The 10,099-nt window shown below is 60.4% G+C and overlaps 1 protein-coding gene across 4 annotated transcripts in view; it reads right to left on the bottom strand.

Moving 5' to 3' along the window:
• Positions 1–3,189: 3,189 nt before the first annotated feature.
• Positions 3,190–10,099, bottom strand: part of USP20 (ubiquitin specific peptidase 20) — a 44,206-nt gene continuing 37,296 nt past the window's right edge. For 3 of the 4 annotated variants that reach the window (XM_024998400.2, NM_001105333.1, XM_059891081.1), the window contains exons 18-26: positions 9,793–9,973; positions 9,588–9,714; positions 8,727–8,896; positions 8,566–8,647; positions 7,474–7,582; positions 6,529–6,631; positions 5,395–5,466; positions 4,688–4,864; positions 3,190–4,538 (exon numbers count right to left, since the gene is read on the bottom strand). In XM_024998400.2, coding sequence (XP_024854168.1) covers positions 4,704–4,864; positions 5,395–5,466; positions 6,529–6,631; positions 7,474–7,582; positions 8,566–8,647; positions 8,727–8,896; positions 9,588–9,714; positions 9,793–9,973 — 1,005 coding nt within the window. In that variant the 3' untranslated portion in view covers positions 3,190–4,538; positions 4,688–4,703. Of the gene's footprint in view, positions 4,539–4,687; positions 4,865–5,394; positions 5,467–6,528; positions 6,632–7,473; positions 7,583–8,565; positions 8,648–8,726; positions 8,897–9,587; positions 9,715–9,792; positions 9,974–10,099 lie in introns of those variants that run through there. The other variant, XM_059891082.1, reaches the window with a different exon arrangement.

The raw sequence follows: 10,099 nt of genomic DNA, 5'->3' as shown, positions 1-10,099 counted from the left end.
AGGAAGTCCAGACCCTGGCACTGCCCACCTGGCCTACAGAAGGCCTCTCCTTCTTCTCCCTGGCTTCTGCTGGCCTTTTCTGAGAAGGGGAGGCATAAGCCTTGTTGCAGCACCCTTTGAGACCCAGGATTAAAGTGCAAAGGCTGCAGAATGGCACTCAGCAGCCTCTTTGTGTCAGGAGTCATTTCTTCACAGCTGCACGTGTTCGGACCTAACACTATCTCTGTCCAGATGGTAGAACGAGTGGTGTTTACTTAAATGACCTCCCATGAGCTGGAGATGGGAGCAGAAACAGAACCACCCCCATGTGGCTTTGTCCTCAGAGCCTGGGGGCCAAAAGCTGCGGGAGGACACAGGGATTTCCTCATTTTCCTCTGTTGGGCCCCGGGAGCAAAGGGGGTGGGGAGGATCCCCTGGGTGCTACGGCATTCTGCCCCAGGAGCCTCATGACCCGCATGCGTGTGCATCCTCCCACCATGCCAGGCCAAGAGCCCTGCCTGCAGTGCCGACTCTCCTGTCAGCCCTCATCTGGGCTGCATGCTGGTGCCTGGTCCAAAGACGGCCTGGAGGCTGCATCGGAACACATACATCCTGGGGGCAGCCTTCCTGGACACGCTTTGTCTAAAATGGGGATGGCTCTCTTTAAGAGCTTTTCCCAAAGGCATTAATTGCTTCTGCATCCTGTGCCTTTGCTATGACCAACAAGCCTCTCAGCTGTGGACAGATAAAGGTGTCATAGGGAAGACAACCAGAGGGAGGTATGGTTCCGAAACACCACTTCCTTCCCCGAGGCTCTCAGGGACTCAAAATGTGGTTGGGCAAGACTCGCAGGATAATCTACTGTTCGCATGGAATTCCAACTAGAATAAAGGTAAGGAAACTACACGTTGGGGATAGCCGCACCTTACCAATGGAGAAAGCAATGGCACCCCACTCCAGTACTCTTGCCTGGAAAATCCCATGGACGGAGGAGCCTGGTAGGCTGCAGTCCATGGGGTCGCTAAGAGCAATTTCACTGTCACTTTTCACTTTCATGCATTGGAGAAGGAAATGGCAACCCACTCCAGTGTTCTTGCCTGGAGAATCCCAGGGACGGGGGAGCCTGCTGGGCTGCCGTCTATGGGGTCGCAGAGTCGGACACGACTGAAGCGACTTAGCAGCAGCAGCACCTTACCAATGTATTTTCTGATGCAGCTTTGTGAACAGAAGCACAGACAGGTGGAAAGGCCTGCAGACACAGGTAGCAGTTGGTCTACAGACTCCCCGGTCTGCCAGGTGGCTTTTGACTCTAAAATGTGCTGCTGGAGCAAGGCCTGGGCCAGCCTGGAGGGAGGAGCCAGACCACAGGATGCCATGTGGGAGACAGAAGATGGAGGCGACTTCCTCTGCCGCCCAGCGCTGCCCATCTCCACTCGTCTGTAAACCAAGTTCACCAACCACAGACTCCTGCTCTGCTTTCACATTCTATCTCAGTGTGGCCCAGCCTGTTATTTCAAGGGAAAACAGAGGAAATATCTGAAGGCCAAGTGGTACCTATATCCTCCTGTGCGTGTGGTAAGTCGCTTCAGTCGTATCCAACTCTTTGTGACCCTATAGATCATCACCCACCAGGCTCCTCTGTCTATGGGATTCTCTAGGCAAGAATACTGCAGTGGGTTTCCATGCCCTCCTCCAGGGGATCTTCTGGACCCGGGGATCAAACCCACATCTCTAACATCTTCTGCACTGGCAGGCAGGTTCTTTACCTCTAGTGCCACCTGGGAAGCCCCACCCTCCTGTGGTAGCTGCAACAAATGAATATTCATCTCCAAGCCTCCAGATGACTCCACCCTCCAGACAAAACTTTCCCATTCCCATCTTCCATGTTAAACAGGAAAAGCCAGTCACCCTATCTTTACCATGAGATTCCCCCATTCAAATGGGGGAGCAAAGCTAAAATGAGGCTCAGACACACACACACACACACACACACACACACACACAGCACGCACGTGGTGAAAGTATAAAGAAAAGTGAGGCCGACTATAAAGAAAGCTGAGTGTCGGAGAACGGATGCTTTTGAGCTGTGGTGTTGGAGAAGACTCTTGAGAGTCCCCTGGTCTGCAAGGAGATCCAACCAGTCCATCCTAAAGGAAATCAGTCCTGAATATTCATTGGAAGGACTGATGCTGAAGCTGAAGCGCCAATACTTTGACCACCTGATGCAAAGAACTGACTCATTTGAAAAGACCCTGATGCTGGGAAAGACTGAAGGCAGGAGAAGGGGACGACAGAGAATGAGATAGTTGGAGGGCATCACCGACTCAGTGGACACGAGTTTGAGTAAACTCTGGGAGGTGGTGATGGACCGGGAGGCCTCGAGCGCTGCAGTCCATGGGGTCCAAAAGAGTCGGACACGACTGAGCGACTGAACTGAACCGGGGGCCGAAGGAAATGCAGGGAACAAGCTTCGGCTGAGGCTGGCGGGGGCGATCCGCAGGCTCTGGAGGGGCTTCAGTGGGACTGTAAGAGTCTTTCCTGGGGGTGGGTATCTGTTGCCCCTTTTATTACTCTCTTGATGTTTCTGCAGATCTGCGTCTGATGGGATTTCGCAAGTAAATGTTTCAAGTCATACATAAAATCTCAAGCTCTTCTCTCCCCTCCAAACCCCCAAAGCATAAACAAAACCAACTCAAACCGCAGAGGCTGTAAAACACTAGCGTCACTTAAGTGTCAGGGAGCCCTGGGTGCCAGACACGGGCAACCACAATGCCATGACAGAGGTGCCAAGGTCAGCCGCTGGGGAGGAGATGGTGCCCCCGCCCCCCCGCCCAGGCTTTGCTGCCCTCGAAGGGTCCAGCAAGAACCCCTGCTTCTCAACTGCTCCGAGGGGTCCGTGCTGCAGAGAAGAGAGATCTGTGGGCGATGGGGGCCTCAAGCCCCGACCACAACCGGCCCCCCTTCTCTGGGGCTGGGGTGGGTCCCAGGAAAGGAAGGACAGAGGCCAACACGGGCTGAAAGCGATGCAGTCTCCTCTTCCGCTCCTGCAGCCTCTTGGGGAGCCGTGCAGAGCCCCCTGCCACGTCTGGTCACTTGTCACGTTTATCACGGTGGTTCCACGGCCCTCCCCCACGGCAGCCAGGTTCCCTCGCCTCCTCCCCACCCAGGAACAGAATTAAGCGCGGCGGATGCAGAGACGCGGGCAAGGACTGTGGGGCATGGCATGTGTTTACTGGGATGCTCTGAGCTCACGCTAGACGCAGACGTGGGGCGAGTACAACCTGCACAGCGGAGTCCATGTCACAAAATGGGGCAGCGGGCAGCCGCCAGGATCTGCAGGGCGGGGTGACTGCTGGCGGCGGCGCCGACTTCCCAAGGGCTGCGGCAAATGTCCAGAGATTCCAGCAGCAGCCTGTTCTTTGATCTCGGCTGCCTCAGTGGGGAAGGAACCAGATCCGGGTGCAACGAGAGCACAGAAGTGAGTGACACACTGTGAGAGCTTCGGGGGCCCTGCCAGGGCCACCGGCCGCCACGTTCCATGGGCATCTCTTCTACGGAGACTGAGGGCACAGCAGTTGGGGGGCTTTGGTCCCAGGACCCCTTCCCTGCCCCTCATTCACTCTGGCCCCAAGGAGGTGGGCCTCTCCACCTGGCTCTTTTGTCCGGGGGCTTCTGTGTCACCTTGCTGTGCTCAGGGGTCCCAGCACCCCGGTGGTGGCCTCACTCAGCATCTACAAGACACCCTTCTGGGACCCACCCATGTGAGCTGGTCCAGGCACTCCCCTCCCTGGGCCAGGGGCTCTGCGTGGCTCAGTGCTGGGGAGAAATGTCAGCGCCCCCCCTGCGGAAGCTGCATTAACAGCAGACACAGGAATATGAGGGACTCCTGCTGCACCACCTGGGTCCCTGGCAGAGGCAAGTGACCAGTGATGCCCGGGGCAGGGCAAGGCAGAGTGAGAGGGGACCAGCTGCCTCTGGAAACCGTCCCCCCGGAACAGAACACCAAGCCCGCCCCTGGGTCCCAACTGCCAATGCGTCCAGAGTTGTTAAGTCTGCAGGAGAAACGCTGCGAGCAGGATTCTGGAGACTTCTGTGATGACCGACCAGGTGCGGGGCGAAGCGGGGCCTCAGCAGGAACCAGCACGGGGACCCGCGGGGGCGGCATCCTCAGGGCCGGTGTGCGGCACCCTGCTCGGGGCTCTGACCCGCAGCTGGACCAGGCACCGGTGGGCAACGCCTGGGAAGCAGCAGCCCCCCTGCGACCCCCCATCCCAAGGCCGCAGCCCCCAACTTGAGGGTTCCAGGGACCACGGCTGGGCCCGAGCCAGCAAGAGGGCAGGTTCGGTGACAGCGACGACACAACGGCAGGGACCCGAGTTAACGTCGCGGAGCCGTGGTCATTTAAACAAGCCTGAAGGGGATGTATTTCCGAGCTGCGGTGTTACTCACTGTGAACCAAAATAACTCTTCTGCCTCTTTACACATCTGGGTTTCCAGAGCGGCCAGCCTCTCTTCTGGGGACAGACACCCTCCACGGGGCGGAGGGCAAAGGTGGGGACCTGTGGGGACAGCTGGGTCATCCCTCGAGAAGGTCCTTCTTCTGAGCAGCCTCAGGGAGGGGGTGCAGGGGTGGGGGGTTGTGTGCGCAGGGCACTCCCCAATGCTTGAGGGACACGGGAGGGTCTCTGCCAGGGAGGAGGGGACTTACAGACTGGCCCACCGAGTCACAAGGCCCGGGTCTCGGCTTCAATCTTCTGTTCACCGTGCAAGCTCTCCGGGTCCGGGAGCTGAGCCACGCTCTGGCGGATGGCAATCTCGGGGCCGCCGCCATAGAGGTTGTTCAGGTACACCCAGGTCTCCTCGGAGATCTGCCCATAGTCAGCTCCTGCAGGGTCCGAGGGGCTGCCGCTCAGGCTGGGCTTGCCTTTGCTGGAGCCACCACCTTGGCAGTATGGGGGCTCTGAGAGGGGGGCTCTGGGAGCGCCAGGCCCCAAGGAGGTGGCGGGGGGGCAGGGAGGACAATCATGGGCTTCTGTGCCAAGCTGTAAATGGGAATCTTGGGGTTCTCCAGGGGCAAGCCCATCCCCTGAGGACCCCCAGAGGGCACATCTGTGGCTGCAGCCCCTCATTTCCTGGGGTGGGGGTCATGCAAAAAGGACAGGCAGATGAGGTGGCAGAGTGGGGAGAGGGTGTGGGTAGGGAACAGAGGGGCTGGGGCACCCACGCAGAGGCTAAGCACCTCGATCGCTCTGCTCAAGGCCCAGGCCTGGACTTGGATGGATGTCACAGCCTGACTCAGGGGGCAAGGGGGCTCCTGGGAGGACCTGGAAGCCAGAAGGTGGCAAGAGGGGGCTCCCAGGAGCCAGGAGGGGAGCCTGGCCGGCTGGGAGGGGGCAGGGCAGGGCTGAGCCTCACCCGGCTTCAGCTGGATGTGGCCGCTTCCTTTGACCTGTGCGATCCTGCTGTTGTCAATGGGCCCCGGGGGCTCTGGAACAGACAGCTCGGGCTCAGGACCTCTGGGCCTCTGCAGCGGTGGGCAGAAACCCAGTCCCCAGCCACTGGCAGCCTCCAGCCCTCAGCAGATGAGAGCTGCTCTCCAGGTGTGAGATCATACCTGTGACCCTGGAGAGGTGGTGCTGGGCCCCAGGAGTCAGGGTCAAGGTCTTACGGGGTGAGGCACTCAGGGCTCCAAAGGCTCATCTACATGAGTCTAAAGGCTGGAGGCACTCATGGTGTCCCTGGACCCGGCAGAGGGGCATCCTGAGGACACCAGCCCCAGTTTCAGACCCTAGCTTGGGGCAGAGGCGGTCGTGGGGAGGTGGACATCCAGTGTCAGCTGGACCCTGCCCTCATCTGAGAGTCTGGCCCGAGATGGGGCTGTGACTCTGGAGCCGGGTTCCTGATCAATCGAAGCCGCTACAGGCGGGGAGGGGGTGTGTGGATGGCAGTGAGACCCGCCTCCTTTCCCCACGTCCTGTCCAGCGCTTGTGCTCGAAAGGGTGAAATGAACATTCAGAGGCTCCGGGCTCTGCTGGCCCCGCTGGGCTCCAAACCCTGGTCTGGGAGCCGAGTGTGGGACTCAAGGGGTAGGGAGAGAGCCGCGTGCAGGTGAGCAAGCCCAGGGTCTCAATGAACGGCCCTGCTGTCTCCACCTCTGTGAGTGGAGAATAACAGCATCCAAGTCCTAAGAGTCTGAAGGCATCGAACAACTAACATCTATCTAGGGCCACGGAGTCCCCAGAGGAAAGGGCCTGGCAGGAGGAAGGGCAGTCACCCTGGTCACCACAGGGCAGAGGGGCAGGAACGGAATGGGCAGCACGAGATAGCTCCTGTCCTGCTGCAACCAGAAGGCCCGACCGGGGCGGGGAGAACACCCGTGCTCTGTGTAGAGGGTGAGCGCTGGAAAGGGTGGCACCAAAAACCTGCTGGGCGGGCTCAGATCCGGGCACCCCAGCCCACACCTCCTGGGACACTCCCGGGAGGTGGGCAAGCCCCAAGTCCCTGCCAGCACGGGGTGCGGTGGGCATGGGCCGGGTCCCCCTGACTCACCGTTGTCCTTGCCCTTGACGAAGGCCTCCCACTCTCGGAACCACTGCATGCTGATACAGTAGATGACGCTGGGCGACTCCTCGGCCTGGAACGCCTTGTTCAGCTGGGCGGGGTGGAGCCGAAGGGAGGGTCAGTGAGAACATGCAGCCCCTCTCGGGCCCCACCCTGGACTCTCACGAAACACCGGACACCCAGAGAAAGTTTAGAACTGCCAGATGAGTTCAAAGAAAAGAACCCTCTCCTCCATGCTCCCATCACTCCGAGGACTGTTGCTAACACTTGGGTGAATCTCTTGTTAATGACTTTGTAAAAACCCAGTTGAGATCGCACGGCAGATGCTGTTCCCCCTGCACTGAACTGAACCTGGTCCCCTGCTCACTCCTTAACTAGCCTGACATATTATTTTTTAACAGCGACGAAGCCAGGTGTCTAACGTCCAACCCTGGACGGCTGAATGATGGAGGCACCCTGGGTCCCACCCCTGTGAGCAGCACCTGGGGTCTCGGTTCTCACACACCCCTGTGGCCCCCGCAGGAGTCTTTTTCTCCCAAACCGGATCATACTGGGTCCCATCTTGCAACTTGGTGTTTTCATTCAATGCACCCTTCCGTTGTCAGTTCACAGAGCCCAGTGGTTCCCCGGGGGAACACCTGCCCAGGTCTGGAGGTAATTTTTGCTGTCACTGGCATCAAGTGGGCAGAGGTCGGAATGTTGCTAAACATCCTACAACCAGCCCAATAAAGGACTATCCAGCCCCAAAGGGCAGCGCCCATCCCTTTAACAGCTGCGTGGAGTCCCCTGAGCGGAGGCACCTGAATTTACTAAACCTGACCCTTCCCTCCGGTGACCCCCTTCACCATCTGGCCTGGCCTCTGGCCCTCTGGTCTCCTACAGAACTAGGCTCCCACCTGAGCCTGCCTGCCCTGGGCTCCCCGCCCCTCGCACCTTGATGAAGGTGTCGATCTCCACCCGCCTGCGCTTGGCCAGAGCCTCGATCTCCACCTGGCAGATGGAGCACACGTACAGATGGTTCACAGCGGGGCCGCCCCCAAACCTGCACCCGGGTGGGCGGGAGAGAGAGACACACACACACACACGAGTCCTGAGGGGAGGGCTCCACCGGGGGAGGCAGAAGAACCTGCCAGAAAGTGAGGTCTCCTAGTGCCGCCCTGGCCCAGCCCTCGGGCTCCCTGGGCTCCCTGCGCACGGCCTGTTGGCTCAGCTCACCTTCCCCACTTGACTGGTGGGGCTGCCCGCGCACCTGAGGGCCCGGAGCATCCAGGAGAGCGCCTGCCCCAGGGCAGGGGCGTCACAAATATGTGCTTCATGGTCACGAGGACCGTTCAACACTCTGGCTTCCCGTCCTGGCCACTGGGCAGCGGCCGTGGTGGCCGAAGCTCACCTGACCTGACTCTGAGGACAATGCCGAAGGAAGGCTGCAGGTCCTTCTGCAGGCAGGTTGGGGGCGCAGGGGTGGTCTACACTGGGCCTGGGGATGCTCTCACGGGGTTCTAACCCATCCATCAGGGCACAGGCCACGCCTGACCTGCCAGTGGGTGGGGCCGAGCCAGTCCAAGGAGTTGGGGCAGCAGGGACTCCCCAGCCTCTTCCTCCCCATACTATGATATCACCCCGATGACATGGCACAGCCCGCCTGCTGGGTGCAGAGTGACCTGAGTCTGGGCAGGGGCTCACCCCTCCATGAGAGATCCACAGGCTCTTGAGGGACTTGAACCTGGAGGGCCCCAGGCAGCAGGCACTCATGGCCCCAAGCGAGGCATGGGGTGGGGAGAGACATCTACCAGCCGGCAGCCCCACAATGGACTGCGAGGGGACCGCATGCTCTCTCTGGCCAGGTTTCTGTCCCCTGTGACTGCGAGGGTCTGGCTGGATGCCCCAGGCAGACACGGCTGCAAGGGGGAGCCACTCCCAAACTGCTTCTGTGCTGCTCCGCTACCGGGGTGAGGGCAGCGTGGGGTCAAGGAGGCACCCCTCCCAGGCCCTCCTTGACAGAAGAGGATGCTGCGGGCGCCGTACCTGCTGTAGAGGTGCTCCCACACGTTCTGCGGCAGGATCACCACCAGGTCATCGATGTAGTGATATTTGTTGGGCGGGATCCCTGAGGAGGAAGGTACACAGAGGAGCTGGACCTGCCAGCCCTCCCCCGCCCCGCCCCCCGCACAGGAAGGCGGCCTCACCTCCGTGGGAGCAGAGGAACGTGTGGTTGGTGATGGGCCCTGGCTCCGCGAAGGTGTTAAACTTGTTGAGCCATTCCCGGGACACGTAGAACCGCAGCAGGCTGGGCTCCCGCATGGCGGCCAGGGACACCACCTGCTGTCGCTCCCGCACAGCTTCCTCGCTGCTCTTCCTGGGGCGGGGCGGCACGGGGGCGGGTCAGGGGTGGGAGCCACGCCCCGTGCAGGAAGCCCCACGTCTCAGGCCCCTCAGCACCCCTCCACATCTCAGCACCCTCCTCATCTCAGCACCCTCATTTCAGCACCCTCATCTCAGCACCCCTCATCTCAGCACCCCTCCATATCTCAGCATCCTCCCATCTCAGCACCCTTCATCTCAGCACCCTCCTCATCTCAGCACCCCTCCCGACCTCAGCACCCTCCACGTCTCAGCACCCCTCCGTATCTCAGGACCCTTCTGCATCTCAGCACCCTCCTCATCTCAGCACCCCTCATCTCAGCACCTTCCTCATCTCAGCGCCCTCATCTCAGCACCCTCGCATTTTAGCACCCCTCCATATCTCAGCATCCTCCCATCTCAGCATCCTCCACATCTCATAGGCCCCACCACCCCTGCCAGAATTCCAGCGTCATCACCTCCCACCAGGACCACTGCAGAAAACCCAACTCAACTACGTGGGTTTCCTGCTTTCCCAACAGCAGCCAGAGCAGCAGGCTCTTTCTAAAACCCCCAATCATCACTCTTCCCTGGCCTAAAGCCCTCTCAGGCGCCCCCCTGCACCCGGGTGAAGTCCCGTGGAGGTGGCGCGGAACGCTAGGTCCCGGGTTGCTGTGCAGGGCCCCGGCGCGCTGGCAGAACCGCACCTGTAGAAGAGCACGTAGGCCTCCGCGTTCTGCACCACCGTCTCGTGGACCTCGGTGACGTACTGGTCGTCGAACTCATACCACTGCCCGTTGATCACGTTCTGGCAGTAGGCGATGTAGTGGCCACCTGCGACGGGAGACTCAGGCGGTGATGGAGCCCCCAGGGGACTGGGCGGGGTCGGGGCAGGGGCGGGCGCGGACTCACTGCCTGCCGTGCCGTGGTGGCAGATGACCGAGAGGAGGTCATAGGTGGTGATCTGGGACGTGCACTCCTTGGCGAGGAAGGGGCGCAGGTCAAGGCCCTCGAGGGGGAAGGACACATGGCTGCTGATCTTGAAAGAGTACATGACCTCGTGCCTAAAGCGCTTCAGGTGAATGCACAGGATCTGGGGGAGGTGGGTAGAGGTGCCGATCACTCGTGGTCTGGCCAGGGCCCCGTGACCCCCAGCACCTGATGGAGGCCTCGAGTCAGGGCTCCAGGAACCGCCCCCCCAGCCCACTGCGTGACCCAC

The sequence above is a fragment of the Bos taurus genome, chromosome 11 (genome assembly GCF_002263795.3).
Source record: "Bos taurus isolate L1 Dominette 01449 registration number 42190680 breed Hereford chromosome 11, ARS-UCD2.0, whole genome shotgun sequence".
NCBI lineage: Eukaryota > Metazoa > Chordata > Mammalia > Artiodactyla > Bovidae > Bos > Bos taurus.
The sequence above is the reverse complement of the archived record's forward strand: the minus strand, read 5'-3'. Positions and strand labels throughout refer to the sequence as shown.